This window comes from Beta vulgaris, chromosome 6, assembly GCF_026745355.1.
Source record: "Beta vulgaris subsp. vulgaris cultivar EL10 chromosome 6, EL10.2, whole genome shotgun sequence".
Taxonomy (NCBI): domain Eukaryota; kingdom Viridiplantae; phylum Streptophyta; class Magnoliopsida; order Caryophyllales; family Amaranthaceae; genus Beta; species Beta vulgaris.
In genome coordinates this window covers 31,353,400-31,369,955 of record NC_079207.1, presented here as the reverse complement: position 1 = coordinate 31,369,955, position 16,556 = coordinate 31,353,400, and the positions used below count along the sequence as shown (strand labels likewise).

Below are 16,556 nucleotides of genomic sequence, written 5' to 3'. Positions count from 1 at the left end.
TGTTCTAAAACGTTGTACATCATGTTCTAAAACGATGTACATCATGTTCTGACCTACCTTTATTATCACATATAATATATGTTCTCACTCGAAATATTTCAGAACATAATTAAAATGAATTGAAACATGTTTGAAGGAATTCAGAACATGTTTGCAAAATTTTAGAACACAATAAATAATTTGGAACATGTTTGAAATAATAAATATCATGTTTGAATAAATTTAGAACACACTAGCAATATTTCAGAACATCATTGAAATAATTTAGAACATGTTTCAATAAATTTAGAACATAAGTTTGATATTTTAGAACATGTATATGTGTATATGTATTGATTATACTATCATGTTCTAAAAAAAAAATATGTTTGTGTACTAAATTTTAAAGTGTTCTGATATAAGTATGTGTTCTCACATAAGGGGGGATTCTCACTGGATCTATATATATATATATATATATATATATATATATATATATTATATTATATATTATATATATATATATTATATAATATATATAATATTTATATATATGATATCAAAAAGATGTAAATCTCACTAGGGGCTCTTTGGGGATACTACCTACTACCTACACTCCCTTCAATGAGCCTGACATGCAAACTTGACTGGTTATACCTACGTGAGATGCCAGTTTAGTAGGGTCCATCATCTTATCAATATATACATACATATATATATACATACATTTTTTTTTTTTTTTGAGGGGAAATATATATACATACATATACATATATACATACATATATATATATACATATATATATATACATATATATATATACATATATATATATATATATATATATATATATATACATATATATATATATGAAGGGGATTGAGTCTTTGGACCAAGATTTCAGTGACAATTTTACTTATTAATTTTTTTCAGTTTACTTCTCTTATGCAATTCACTTGTTGAAATTGATCTTTAACAAATATGGAAACTTTTCTTCAATTTAGTAATATCACTTGTAAATATATAAAAGAGAAACAGTGATTACTAATTAATTTGTATCTCCTACAATACCCATGCAAAAATTTAAAAAGAGAAAAGAACAGAAAAGGAGTGAGTCAAAAAAAGGATTGTAAGAAAACAGTAGCTAACAAGGAAAGGAGAAGAGGAGTTAGAAATGGAAAGATATAGTTCATATCCAACTGGTTGTCCACCTGCAACTGCAACAACACTAACTCTAGTTTCTTTTCTTCCAGTTTCATCTCTCTTCATAAACCTCCAAATCCCTAACAAACAAACTTTCTCTCTCTTATTTTCTTTCTCTGCCACTCTGCTACTGCTCCTCTTCAGAAAGAGAGACACTGCAACTCTTTGTGAGCTCAAGAAAACTTTTTTAAATAATTCCAAAACCTATCCCAACAATTAATAAATTAAAATTATAATAAAAATGAAAGCTGGTGATCAGAAAGACCAAAATATTTTTACTCCTTGCATGGCCCCTCCATTTTTCTCTCATCATCCTAACATAATTAAGAGTACTACTAAGTACTAAGTACTATATATTCCTGCGTTCTAATTGAGTAAATTAAGCCATTAGTATGGACTTGTAAGCCCGTCCTCCGTGTCGAGTCCGTCTCGCCCTCGAGGCGGCTCAGCGAGTCCAGGTATACCGACTGGTGCACCGATGCAGGTATAGTTTGTAGGGGATGATCCAGTGAGTGCATGACCGTGTGCCATGTAATAATCCCCTGATGGAGTGATACGTGGTGGCGTTGTTGTGGTGTACAAGCATGACTGATGATGATGATATTGTAGTGGTTGATTATGTGGTTGCTGTAAAAGCGTTGATGATGCACCACCGGAGAACATTATTGGTCTTGTTGGGTAAACTGGAGGAGGTGGGGGAGGTGGCTGGTGATATATTGCACCTGCTGACACATAAGACCTACCCAAAAAGGAAAACAAATAAACAAAACTAATGTTCAATTTATTTAAATGAGCAATCATACCACTGAATATTGCTCATATATAGTATCTCTAAATGTTCATCTTATTTCACTTGTGTCAATAGATAGCATGAAATGGATGAGGGATTATATGGCTGTCTCTTATTTCAGATTATTACGCATATGATATAATTACTCATAACTCTTCCCCTTTATACTTTCTGAATTAATTATTAATTGTCTTCAAATCTATTCAAAAAGACCATTTACATTTTATTAAGAGGCCTACATAAAGTTAAATATAAAGGATTTTGAGTGTAAAATCGAATTTTTATTTGTTTTTTCATTCTAGATCCTAACTTGATAATCTATCAAATAGAGGAGACTAGCACATTTTTTTTTGCCATTGATGTCAATATTTATCGATATTATACAATATTTAGAATTTTGTACATTCATAGACTTGTACGGGATTCATGTTAGAAATATAAAAGTGTCAAAGTAGTAATTTTCCAAAATCGATTACCTAGTAGCCCAAATATATAATTTCCTTAAATTCAATTTATAATGTATATTGCCCTTGCGTTTCAAATTATCAGTTCGTTTGTTTTTAATTGCTCCACTTTTAATTTTATATTTGATGATGCACAATTTTAATAATTCAATCTTTAATAATTTATTATTGATAAATACTATATAAATATACCTTCAAGTCATGCAAAACCGATAATATGTAACTTAGTCGCAATTATTTAGTATGAACTATCAATGATAAGAAGTGCGGTTAAAATCCAAATTTATGAATAATCCTTCAAAATGAAATAGCTAATATCTACATTCACAAATGATTTCCATTATGTACATCAAAGCAATGCTATTTTCGAACATTTTAACTTTTGTGATAAATTTTTTGTTTGTTTCATCTTTAATTATGTGTAGTTTTAAATTATTCTTTTTATATAATATTAATTTATATGCAATATTTTAATAGCTAGAAATGTGTATTTGAATTCTGAAAAAAAGTTAAAATTCCCAATGAAAAATAAGAAGAGGAAAAATATGTTGTATTTTATGTTTATCAAACTTAGCTATTAAAGTACATTAGCAATTAAATTGACAAACAACATATTGAGTTATAATGGTTACGATTCATTTGATAGGAAAGAAATACAAATTCCATTATTATGTCCATTATTGTATACCAATTTATTCGATAATTTATTATTATTTACTATTAGTAAATGTGATATGATCTACATCTTAAATGACAATTTCATATAGGGATGAAGGAAGTGATCATTAATAGAGGTAATTTTATATAGGGATGAAGGAAGTGATCATTATAGCCGCCTCTATTACAATTGCGAAAATTAACCATTTTCATGAATACTTTTGGGACAGTTAAAAAGAAAAATAAAGGAGAAATTTACCCTAGATGAGAGTGAGGGTGGTGGTGAGGAATGGAGGGAGGGTTTTCAGAGCTGTAGACCAGTTGACGAGCCTTATTTAGTGTTTCTGTCTCTCTCTCTGCAAACACAAACAACCAACCTCAACAGTCAGCAGCAGTCATAGCCTAAAAAAAGCCTAGAATACAATATCAAAATTAAATATGTAGAAATCACATCAATCAAATCAGCGGAGACAACCATAAAAAGTCTATCTATCAATCAAAATCTAGTTGTAATTAGTAAATGCACAATTATTTAATATCAGAAGAAAACAAGAACAACAAAAAAAATTAAAGTGTCTTTTGATGTGACTACGCCTTTCCTACTCTAGAACCTGCTCGATCGCCGGCTTAGCATCTATATATAGTATATAGTATTGATGTATTCTAGGGAATGGTGCGTTTTTATTAAAAAGATCTTAAAAGATTACTATATTTGGAAATACTTATAAAGCACACAAACATGCCTTGGCGGTGGCGGTTCATGTGACCACCAAGAGCTTGTGATTTGCAGAACTTGAGTGAGCAAAACCTACACTCATACACCTTCCCACTTTCATCTTTGTCTTTTTTTTTCTTTTGCCCTGCAAATATCAAAAAAATTATAATAGATATACATTAATATGATGAATGTAAAATTTTATTAAGAATGAATAAAACCTAAACCTAAACCCTAATTTATGTACTATTATTGAGAATTTCTTTATTTATAAAAGAAAGTAGGTTTTGTTTAACACCATATATTTTTGGCTTGATTATGTTGTGTAAAACTTGTTCATTATCATGTATTTTGATTAACAAAGTTCATCAAAGTATTCAATTTGGTCAACAAAAAGTGTGAAATCAGAAGAAATATGTACTATGTAAGCAAAAGAAAGGAAAAAGACAATAAAGAGGGGAAATAATTAGTATTACCAGAAGTGGAAGTGTCTTCATACACTACTTGTTTGCCATCTCTAGTGTAATCCTCCGGCAAATTGTTCAGGTCCAATGGGCTCCCTTCTGTTCTCCTGCACCCCACCACCATTTTATGCATTTTCAACATATGCCCCATAAATTATTCACAGAGAAAAACAAAAACTCACTTATTTAGTACAATATATAATACAGAAGAATAAAACATAAAGGATAATTAAGGAGAAGAAGAAGAAGAAGAAGAAGAAGAGATAACGCATACATGGATGATGGAGTAAGTGAACTTTGAGTTTGAAGCTGTTGTTGTTTGAAGGTGAAGAAGAAATAAATGTGAAGTTGAAACTTTATTATATTTTCTCTTAGTTCACTCTTGGTGTCTGTCAGCTGCGTCTTGATCTTACTCTTCTACTCTTTTCTCTCTCCTCTCTTCACTCAGTCTTTCTGATGGGGGAGAAAGAACAAGAAGAGACATAATAAAGGTGGGTCTCGTGACTTTAAAAAAGGGCAAGGAAGGGAAGACAGTAATGAGAAGATAGAGGAAAAGAGAGTGTTGTGTTAGGCAGGTATTAGTGTCATTTGGTTAGGGTCCAGTAGGGAAGGGAATGAGAGCGACAACGCCTTAGCCTAGGGGGTCTAGGTCTATGGCCTAAATCTTTGTTATAGTACTTCTATATCATTTCATATCTTTTTCTTCTTTCATGCATGTTCTTTAAATCATAAGAATTCGTATGGTAGTATGAAAATTGAAAGGGGTAAAGATTCTCTTCTTTCTGAACCTTTTTTTTCAATTTCTTTATTTAAATTAGGTCTACTTCAATCCAATTCAATTCAGTTTAGTAATAATCCATTGAGTTTATTTCAAACAGATTCAGTCTAAAATAACATGGTTTAAGTAATTAGAAAATGTTTAATAAAGTACGTCTGTAGAGGATGTTTGAATAGTATATTGATTGTGATATTTAAGATAGATTAGTTGTTGCTCCGCGCGCCTACGCCCCAAAATAGTATAATTGTGATATTTGTAGTCCGTTAGCCTTACGTGGTGAAATAACTATTTAGCACGTATTCCAAATAGACATTGAGTACACACGTTGTATTAGTTGCATCAGGCAAACCAATGAAGTACGGTGTGCAAACACGATTTATTTACTCGTTAATTTCATTTCAAAAGAGAATACCTAATTAAGTTTATTTGAAGTGCAATTTCAATAGCTATGGTAACAACTTTGATTTAGAACTTGCTGTTAACTTATAGGTTTCTCGCGTGCCTTTGAAGTGTTTTTGAAATGGAGCTATAATCTATTCCTGTAGATAGTAGGCTCCCCACTGCAACACCCTATTTTTGAAAATTGATGCAGCGGTTGTGATTTGGAGCAAGTACCTTGTTATCATTAATTCACAAAAGATGTTGGTAAAAGCCTAGCAACAGGATACAAATAGTAAAGGAATTATATCAATGTACATTTGAATCAAGTATGAGTATGTGTGCAAAGTAAGAAAAAGTGTTAAGTGCGAGAATGCTTACATTAGTTGATAAATTGCTGACATGCTCGGCTTGCATTTTGAAAAGCACTTCACATTGTTCAAGCAGTAATGATCCAAGAATGTTGTATTTGTGATATTTGAATTAAGTTAAATATAATTAGTATATTGAATGTCAAGCTATATGCTAACATATTTGTTGTTTTTTCTTTATAAAAAAAATGTTTGATGCTTTATTATTGTTAGCAGTGTGTGTGTGTGTGTGTGTGTGTGTGTGTGTGTGTGTGTGTGTGTGTGTGTGTGTGTGTGTGTGTGTGTGTGTGTGTGTGTGTGTGTGGTGTGCGCGCCTGCGTGCGTGCGTGCGTGCATGCGTGTATGTGTGCGGGTGCGTGCGTGTGTGCGTGTGTGCGTGTGTGCGTGTGTGATGCATACATTAAACTATCAGAGTCCCAAACCTAGCTACATTCCTACCTCTTGATCTTTATCCTTCTTATTATATGTCTGTTTCTCGATCTCTATCCTCTTCTGATATGTGTTTTTGCGACTATATAAGATCTTTGAAAATACAACATTATCCGCCTCTCTTTTCCTTTTCTTTTCCTTCCTTCTCTCTTGTCTTTTATGATTTTTTGAATTTTACAATTCCTATTATAAAATAGTATAATTGTGATAATTGTAGTTTGCTATTATTGAGTAGTAAAATATTTATTTAGCGCGTATTCCCAAAAGGCGGTACATACAGAGGTGTATTAAGTGTATTAGGCAAATCAATTAATGATGATGTGCAAACACCATTTTTTTTTCTCATAACTTTCATTTGCAAAAGAAAATACATAAATAAGTTTATTTCAAGGGCAATTCTAGTAGTTAAGTTAACAACTTTGATTTAAAACTTGTTGGTAACTTGGAGCTTTTCCGCATGCCTTTGAGTGTTTTTAAAGCGAATCTACAATCTATTCTCGTAAGATATAGAGTATACTCCATTGCAGCACCCTGTTTATAAAAGTTGATGCTAACAGTGAGTAGTTGTACATAGAAATAGGAATGGGCAAGGGTACACTACTACAGAAAAGGCAATTTGCGTCGGATGTGAGGCGCCTATTTGCGTCGGACCCAGGTGCGACGCCAAAGCCCTCGATGCAAATGACTCAGAAACGATCTGCGTCGTATGCGAAACGACGCAGATGGTTCAGCTATTTGCGTCGCACTCGTATACGGTGCGACGCAGATGGCTATCCCAGCCCAAATCAGAGTAATGTAGATGGTAATGTGCGTCGCACATTGCCTAGGGTGCGACGCACATTTGTGATTTGCGTCGCACCTCGGGCTATGTGCGACGCAAATTACTGTTTTAATAAAAAAAAAAATTTTTTTTTAGACCTACAATTACTGCAAAGATGATTATCAAACAGTAGAAGAGTAGAAGATTACATTCGAACTATATTGCATTCGAACAGAAGAAGGCATTCGAACATAAACTTCAAATGACTGATGTGAAAAATAAAAAAAATACAGATGCAGCGTACAAAAATAAAAAAATGAATGCTATGCTTTGGTACTGCACCACAACCAAACAGAAACTTCAAAATCACCACAACCAAACAGATGCTTCAATTAAAAAATGACAATGAATGTGTAGAGATAGATCTGGAAAAATAAAACTAATAACAAACAATACCGTACAAAAATTCGAATAGATCTGGAAAAATAAAAACGAAAATGCTGGAAAAATATTACAATAATTCATAAAAACAAATCTGGAAAAATGAAAACGAAGATGCAGCGAAAAATGTTGGAGCTTCCTTCCTTCTCGTTGTTATTTTTGGAGTCTTCAAACAAGGTCTTCAAACAAGATCTGAAATCGCTCCTTGTGAAGTTCGTTGCGAAAAATGAAAACCGAAAAATTCACGAAAATGAAAAAATGAGGTCTTCAAACAAGATCTGAAAAAAATGACAAATTACAAACAATTAAGACATGCGAAAAACAAGAAAAATAAAAAGAAAAAAAATAATAACTTACCTGTGCGTCGCCGGAGTGCGAAGAACGAATTCGTTGCTATTTTTTGGAGGTCGCCGGAGATAATATCGAAGATCTTCAATTTTCGTTGCTAACTGTGCGTTTTTCGCCGGAGATACCAAATTTTCGCCGGAGAGAGAGAGAGTTTGAGGGAGAGAGAGACGGTTTTGAGTGTTTGAGGGTGAGAGAGAGATCAGAGAGAGAAGGGGGGCGGTTTGAGAGAAGAGAGAAGGGGGGCGGTTTGAGAGAGAGAGAGACGGGTGAGAGCAGATGGGTATTTTTAGGGTTTGAGAGTTATAAGTGATTCCCGTCAAAAAATTAAAATATAAGTGATTGGGCTGATGTGCGTCGGATGGGCCAAAGGGTCCGACGCACATTAGCCTTTTGCAACACATGTAAGGAGGGTGCGACGCACATTCAGGGCACCAGTTGGGAGATTTTTGTGATTTGCGTCGCACAGCTCCCCACGTGCGACGCAAATCCTAACTGTGCGTCGTTTCCGTTTCTGTGCGACGCAATTGAGGGGACGCAAATCGTCCTTTTTCTACTAGTGGTAGGGTATGGGTCGGGTCCAGCTGGACCCTAGACCCGGACCCTAAATATTTTTGCAGACCCAGACTCGGACCCGGACCCTAAGGGTCTGAAAAAATTGGACCCTGACCTGGACCCTTAGGGTCTGGAGGGTCTAGAGGGTCTGGAGGGTCCAGGCCTAAATTTTTTATTTTGCCAAATTTTCAGCATTATTAATATCAATAATCATCTGAAATCCGCATGAAACAAACACAAACATATAAATTGAAAAAAACGAAACAAACACAAACATAAACTTATAAACTGGAAAAAAACCGAAACAAACACAATTCGCAAACATATAAACTGAAAAAAAACGAAACAAAAACACAAACATACAAACTGAAAAAACGAAACAAACACAGCTTACATAAGAGTTCAGAATGGGTGTTTTGGTGTTTTAGTTTAGGTTTTAGTCTTTTAGAAAATCAGTTTATTTTTTTTAAAAAAAGTTAAAATGTATATATTAAATAAGTTTAGGGTCTAAGGGTCGGGTCTGGGTCCAAAATTTTAAGACCCGGACCCAGGCCAGACCCGGACCCGGACCCTTAGGGTCTGAAAAAGTTGGACCCAGACCCTTAAATTAGGGTCGGGTCTAACAGGGTCTGGGTAGGGTCCTGGACCCATGCCCATCCCTACATAGAAACAAGGATGAAAGCATGATGTTTTAACCGTGTGCCTACGCGCGCGACACTCCAAAATAGCGTACTTGTGATATTCGAATTATGTTTGTTTCAATTAGCAAGATGATTATAAAGTAATTATTACAAATCGATGGGTACTTGTTGTTTTGAGTGCATGGGGGTAAAGCACAAAAGTAAGGTGTACATCCACAATTAATTGGTGGTTGTTTGAAGTGCAATTTAAAGATTAAATGTAACAATTATAGAGAGTTCTCTAAACTGGCACTTGCTTAGTCGTAATTAATTCACATGTCTCTAAAGTGCTTTTGAAATGGAGCTTCAACCTACTCTCACAAAATCGATATAAGCTTCCATGACATGACCCTATTTCTGACATCAAGTACCACTCATAAGTTAATTATATAGTAAGATTTGAGCGAACCTATATAATTAAACTATAATGAAAATAGATTAACTGAAAAGAGAAGTAAAATAGCGCACATAGGTTGATTGTAAATCAAATAATAAAATGCATTTCTGCAAGAATATTCAATACCTTAGAAGTTGAAATTACCTTTTGGAGGACATGGGAAAGCTAGAAGAGCTGGCAACGACACCAGCTTCTATAACTATAAGATACACTGATGTAACAACATCACCAAACTATAGCGAGAGGATAACTGACCTAGTCTGCCAAGAAAGAGAAAGATTGAGGCTTCGTAAACACTCAAATTTCAGAAAATCTGGCACACACAATAATGAAGAGAAAAAAAATGAAGACAAAGAGAATCGAAAGAAGTAAAAACCTTATTACGTTGATCTTGCTTGATCTTAACTCAAAAGTCGCAAACAAAATGAATTAGAAACTGGATGGAAAGAAACAAAAAACCTTATTACATTGACCTTGCTTCCTCTTAACTCAGAAATCGCAAAAAAAAAAGAATTAGAAACTGGTATTTGTCCAAACTGTTGTCTACTCTTCCAATTCTCTTACTATTTTGTAAAAATTCAATCAACAGCTTTGTAAACACTAAAATTTCAGAAAATCTGACACACAAAAATGAAGAGAAAGAAAATTAAAAAAGAAATGAAGACAGAGAGAATCGAAAGAAATAAAAACCTTATTACGTTGATATTGCTTCAACTTAACTCAGAAAATCGCAAAAAAAAAAATGAATTAGAAACTGGATGGAAAGAAAGAAAAATCTTATTACGTTGATCTTACTTCAACTTCACTCAGAAGTCGCAAAAAAAAAAAAGAATTAGAAACTGGAATTTGTCCAAACTGTGGTCTACTCTTCCAGTTCCTGAATCCTGAATCTTGAATATCTGAGGCTCGTGCAAATGAATAGTCATAAAACGAAACTAAAATCAGATAATTCCCATCAACTAAAATGCAGGTTCTTCTGTAGTATGGCGAAGTACGTCCTAAGTTATATAATGCGGAAGGGAAAAAAAGACAGTATGGGTACTTATTAAGGGTGAGGGATGGAGGGGGACTGCAAGTAGATGCATTTATGTCGATGTGCTTGACAATTCTTACTTATTAAGGATATACTCACTATTCTCCAGGAGAAAAAATTCCAAGTTTAATACTTGCTAATATGCCCCATAGATCAAGGATTGTAACACCCCGTAATTTTCACCCTTTATTTTTAGTGTTTGTTTACATTAAAATGATTTTTTTTGTAAAAATAAATAATTTATTATTTAAATTATTTTGGAACGTGTTGTAAAAATGTGTATATATATTTATATGCTGTGATATATTTATATATATTTATTTTAAGTTGTTAGTTATTTATTTTGAAAGTTATATTAGTTTCGTTATTTATTTGCGCGTTTAGGATGCATTTTTGTCGTGTACCGTTTTTGTAACGTTGTTGGACCGACTTGGGTGATGAAATGTTGCATCGCATGTGGCGTGTCATGCTGGCCGAAAATCAGCAATTATGGAGTGGAGGATGAAGAGTTTTGGTGCTTATTAAGCTAAACTTTGGATCTCTTGTAACCGCTCATTTAATCCCTCATTAACATTCTCCTAAACCCTTCATTTTTCCTTGCCAATAAATTCTGATTTTTAATCAGAGAAATTCAACATCATTCTTCATTAAGCCTCGTCATTTTCAAAGAAAAGAGAGAAGAGGAAGAAAAGTGAAAAATAAGAGAAAGGTTCAACCCGGTTTTTCCTGTCACACCTTCACGAAAATAACCGTAGCCGTAGATCTAACCGTTGGATCGTTTTCAAATTTGGACAGCACGTTTGACCGGAGTGATTGTGAGTATGATCTTTCAATCGCCGGAAATCATGGTCAGACCAGAACAACATGAAATGAGATTTTTCAATGTTCAAGAAGAAAACGCCTAGTGACTTGTTGCTACAATTTATCGTTCGTTGTGCTTTGGGGTTAGAAGAGGAATTGGATTGTTGCGTAACTCTTAACTATCTCTTTAGACTCAGCTCTTCCCGACGTTCCAGGTAACTAGTAGTTATCTTAGAACAATAGTGATTAGGTATTGTTCGGTATTAGATTATTACGCTAGGAACTATTTAAAATACTTTTTGAATGAAATTATTGATGAAATTTGACATGCGTATACTTGATGCATGCTGTATGAATATTGTATATAGAAAAATAATTTTCGACTGATTTTTAGTATTTATTTGATTTAATTGTTATTTTGTGCGTTTTTGGCTTATTTGCATAATAATTATTGAACGAATGTTAAAATTTCAGGAATTATTTTTCTTGGGTTATGTTATATGTTCTGTATGTATTTCATGCCATAGAATAATTTTTTCCTACTGTTTACCAGTTTATTTAATTGATTTATCTGTTTTTGAATTTTCGTTTCTGTCGGTATATAAATCGTAAAAATTATTTCTGGAGGCCGAAAAATTCATTTCTTTGTATAATATGTATTGACGTGAGTTTATGCATGTTATGTAAATTTTTGGGGGTTTATTTTTATTTTTTAATTATTATATTGGCTTTCTTGAGTAATCTGTAAATTAACGCTTAAAAATATTTTTAGAGTCCGGAAATTATAATAAAAATTGTACCATGTTAGTAGGTCCATTAGGGTCATATGATAATTTTCGTGTTATTTTAATAATCATATTTATTAGTTTAATAATTATTATTGAGTTTTTCTTGTAAATTGAGGATATTGTTTTTAATTATTTAAGAGCTTGTTAATCAGAAATAATTTGTGATCTTTCATGTTCTGGATCTGGTGTTTAGTAAGTTGTTTATAAGTATTATTGGGTATCATTATGTTTATGTTTGATTTATGTAAAAATGATTAGTTGTGTACGTTTTATTTATTTAAAAAGCCTTGGAGTTAATTGGTGATCTTATTTGTTATGATGCATTTCTGTTTGAACTGTTAGTGATGTTCAAAGTATTTATTGTTGGAACATTTGTTCTAAGTTTGTAAGTTACTACTTTGAAGAAATTTTGAAGAAATATCTTTTGATGAATTATGGGTATAAGGCCGGGTGGCATCCCTTTTGACGAATATTTTTTAGATGAATGATACTTTGATGATATTTATGATTTTATTTTGAGATAAGAATATCCGGTGGGATAGATGTAGTCCCCGGTGAAGAACATGCCAACCACCTGGTTTGCGAACTAGGGGTACACCTGGGTTAATTGTTGTCGTCCGAGAGGTCAGGGAGTTCTACGTGTTCTACCCTGCATCGGGAGTTTGGCCATTCTTAGACACAGGCAGTGGGGAACGTAAGCCCATAGACTGACCTGGAGATTGCGATCTGACAAACCTTAGGAAGTGAATTGCGATTCACTGGCGTTCGGTTTCTGACTCAATAACTTGTTTTACCTATAATTTTTTTTTTTTTTATAAAAGTACTCTTGAGATGATTTATTTATTTTTATCCAACTCACTTGCTATTTATTATTCATTTGCGTTATTTGTGAGTTACATGGAAGTGGATGCATATTGTAATTGACTTGACTTTATTATTTCCTTTCTTATTAATCTATGTCTGAATCATGCTTGATTTCTTTTGTTCTGGGAGAATGCTAGTTACTCCCCACTGATTGTGGATGTTTGTTGTATATTTTGCAGGTTATGTTGATGGGAACCTTCTCTGGTTTTGGGCTCGGGTTGAGTTGTGAGCATTAAAAAGCTAGATGTTTTAGGCCTAGACTTTTAGTTAGTTGAAGAGTTAGTTTTCTCTTTTTGTTATTACTCTAATTAATTCAATTTATTTATACTATTTACTTATGTTGGTTTATCACTTAGTTATTTAAACGCATTTCTTGTAGTAGTGACATTCCCAGAAGCCGATGTTTCCGCCATCGTCCTTTTAATACTATTATTATTTCTTTCTTTTCCGCTTTGAAATTCTGGGGTGTTACAAAGGATGCAGAAAGCAGGGGGAGGGGTGAAGGGGGACTGCAAGTAGATGCATTTGTGTAGATGTGCTTGACATTTCTTACTTATTAAGGGTAGGCTCACTATTCTCCAGGAGAAAAATTTCCAAGTTTAATATTGTTTTGTTAATATGCCCCATATAACTTACTAAACAAATTATATATCTAGAGACATGCAGAATATAAATCTTCTTATTCCTCTTAAGTGTGCATTCTAGAATTAAGTTGTATTGAATGAAGAATCAGACTTCCAGAGCACGGTTGACATGCCATTTTCCTTATATTCTTGAATTACACAGATGATAATAGGTGTTGTATTAAAAGAATTCATGATGTAAAGTAAACAAAATAATGAGTTGCCAATGTGGAGATTATGCCATTAGTTGTACGGAGGTCTGGAGGTTAGGAGGTCAGGTTTTACTCACAACAGAGGATACAAAGTCAAGTCTGTTAGTATGCTCTGTGAGAAGCATAAATACATATCATTTCATTCCTGCATTGTGACAATCTAATTTTTTTATTTTAATAATAAAATCACTTCATACTATAAATTTTATGCTAAACAGTGAGGATAAAAGTTTGGCTTATATTATAGTGTTTGGCAAACTGTATGCTGCTCACTTGAAAGTATTACCCAAGTAGTTAATAGTTATCACTAATTATCTCTAACCTTTTTTTTGGCAGCATCAAGTTCCATTCTTATCCATTGAAGGGCTACATCACCTGCATATCTTCATCTTCGTTCTGGCGATTGTTAACGAAATGTCCAAATAAATCCTTAAGTGTGAAGTGAAATCAACCAACAATACCTATCATTGCAGAATAAGCAGACCTACACATATTAAATGCTAATTCAACGATAAGCAATGCAAGTAACTTCAAAATAGTATCAACCATATAAAGAAGCAAAATCCGATTCCAAACTCGCCAATTTGAGAGCGAAAAAAATGAACAGTGAAAATTCAATCATTACCTCAACAGTCCAGATGAAGAAATCAAGAGGATCAGATGGTCGATCTTTGTTAGGGTTGTTTGGTTAAAGGTTTTGGGAATGAATGGAATGAAATGAAATGAATTGAATATGATACTACTTGAAGAAAGAAATAGAAGGTTAAACGTCACCCCCAATACTTTCACATGCCCCTACTCCCCTTGAATCCCATTTCCACTAACCCTTTATGCATTAAAATCTCCATACCTCCTCCTCTAGTTATGGGTTCTAAATCCGTACTTTGAGTAAACTAAACAAATAAAAGACAATAATGAACTTCGAATCCATACTTTCTCACTCTCATACCATGTTGTTCCGAATTTTTGTGCCAAACACCCCCTTAATCCCAAAGGATGGGATTGCTTATTCGAACCACTATGTCATCTCCCCTGAGTTGCTCATGGGAATCATTCTCCTCTACTCATCCTATCCAATGCAATATGTTCCTAAAGACCCAATGATCTCATTTCCTTCTTTTACCCCTTTCATCAAGTCCATCTCCGATAACATCTCCATTTTCACAACTACCCATCTACAGGATGATTGCATCCTGAACTTGACATTTGACTTGTACATATCATGGTATTGGGCACTCTTTCAACGTAATCCTTAATAATACCCATTATAATCCTAAAGCAAATATCTTCTTCAAGAATTATATCCCCACAACCATTCTCTTGATACCTACTAAATGGTATTAGCAAATTATTCAAGTAAACAAATTTATATTTTCATTTAAACCCAAAACACACGTACTATTTTAATCAATTACATAAACCTTATGTACAAAATTTTACAACTAAATTAAAAACACATAACTGAAAAATAAGACATTAGCAGAATTCACAACCTTTCATATTCTTCATTATCACATGATACCCATGTTTTCAAAAACATTACCAAGAAATCACAAACATTGCGAAAATCAAAAAGTGAATGCAATAATCATAACACTAAACTGAATTTTATTCTTCAGCTTATCAAAGTAAAGATTTCAACAAAATAGAAAAAGAAAAATCTGAATCCTTGTTCAAATATGTAAAAGATTCAAGCTTTCAATCTCAAAACTTGTATTGAAATTACTATGAAACGAACCTTCAAATTCCTGGAAGATTGAAGTTTTCGATGTCGAAAAAAGTTAATTTTCCCGCAATTCTTTTCACGAATTTGTTCTACAAAATTGAGGAAAGTTGATTTGATGAAGGGAATCAGAAATCGCAAAAAAAAAAAAAGATGCAAATAATGGAAAAAAAATCACAAATAATCGGGAAACTCATTGAGAATCAGAGATTCCATGATAAAGTAAGTACCAAGCTTAACCACTTGCCGGAAAAGTTTGGCAGAGAAGAACGCAACTCCTTCAAGTTCTTCAATAATTGTTGTATTCAAGGCTAATGATTGAAACCCTAAAATTCGATTCAAGAACAAAAGGAATTATTAAAAAATAATATTGATTTGCAGTGGTGAATCTAGGTTCAATTCAATCCCTAAAATTTGAATAAATTTAGAGTTAATTTTGAAGTAGTGCTAAACAAACCTTTAGATTGTGGGACGTCAATCGCTCGACGGTACACCCTTACAAACATTGAAAGAACCCAAAGAATTAGGACGATCAGAGTTGATGAACAAGGGCACTACCTGAAAAATCGATGAAACCAACCTTTTTTGCATGCTCAACCATAGACAAAACCCTAACTTTTTCGAGCTTAGATTAGAAGATTAGATGAGATAGAGAGACAAAGAGGAGAGAGGAGCAGTGAAGAGGAGGGAGAAGAAAAGGATTTTTGCGGTTGAGATGGGGTGAGGAATGGAAGGTTGAGATTGTCCAAGTGAAGTGAATAGTGAATTTCAAACTTTTGTCACTCATAACACTATTGAAAGGAATAGTGTATAAACTCCAACTTTTAAAAGGTCTAAGATAAGATATGAGATGATTGCGTTGGAAGTAAAGCCTCAAAGTTATCCATATTCATTGTGTATTTTTTATTATTTACTTGTATTCATGAAATACCTAATTCCTTAAACTTCTCCCACAATAATTCATTGCCGTTTTTCTTTGCTTCTCTACTCTATATAAACCCTCATTCTCTGTTTGGAGACATATGCAAAAAAAAAAAAAAGAGCTCAGTCTTCCTCTTTACTAAAAATTGTTCTCCAAAATTTCGGGCTAAGTTTAGTCACTCCA

At 33.3% G+C, this 16,556-nt stretch overlaps 1 protein-coding gene and 1 long non-coding RNA gene across 3 annotated transcripts; both read right to left on the bottom strand.

Annotated features, from left to right (window-relative positions):
- Positions 1-1,148: 1,148 nt before the first annotated feature.
- On the bottom strand, positions 1,149-4,960 carry LOC104896549 (zinc finger protein JAGGED). Of its 2 annotated transcripts, XM_010683305.4 has the most exons (5): positions 4,548-4,960; positions 4,286-4,380; positions 3,838-3,954; positions 3,354-3,450; positions 1,149-1,922 (listed from the first exon to the last, which is right to left on the bottom strand). In XM_010683305.4, coding segments are annotated over exons 1-5 (663 nt in total). In that variant the 5' UTR covers positions 4,550-4,960; the 3' UTR covers positions 1,149-1,570. The 2 variants fall into 2 exon arrangements, with proteins under 2 accessions (XP_010681607.1, XP_048502453.1); XM_048646496.2 differs by lacking the exon at positions 3,838-3,954 and having other exon boundaries at positions 4,548-4,959.
- Positions 4,961-14,932: 9,972 nt separating this feature from the next.
- LOC104896548 (uncharacterized) lies at positions 14,933-16,001 on the bottom strand. The gene is made up of 3 exons (XR_790471.3): positions 15,909-16,001; positions 15,682-15,777; positions 14,933-15,543 (listed from the first exon to the last, which is right to left on the bottom strand). It is a non-coding gene; the product is annotated as an uncharacterized LOC104896548 (long non-coding RNA).
- Positions 16,002-16,556: the final 555 nt, after the last annotated feature.

Excerpts from the sequence above, each read along its gene's own strand:
- LOC104896549 (XM_010683305.4), bottom strand. Across the intron at positions 3,955-4,285 it reads TGAAGACACTTCCACTTCTG|GGCAAAAGAAAAAAAAAGAC; the intron begins GTAATACTAATT and ends TGATATTTGCAG. Across the intron at positions 1,923-3,353 it reads CACCCTCACTCTCATCTAGG|GTCTTATGTGTCAGCAGGTG; the intron begins GTAAATTTCTCC and ends CTTTTTGGGTAG.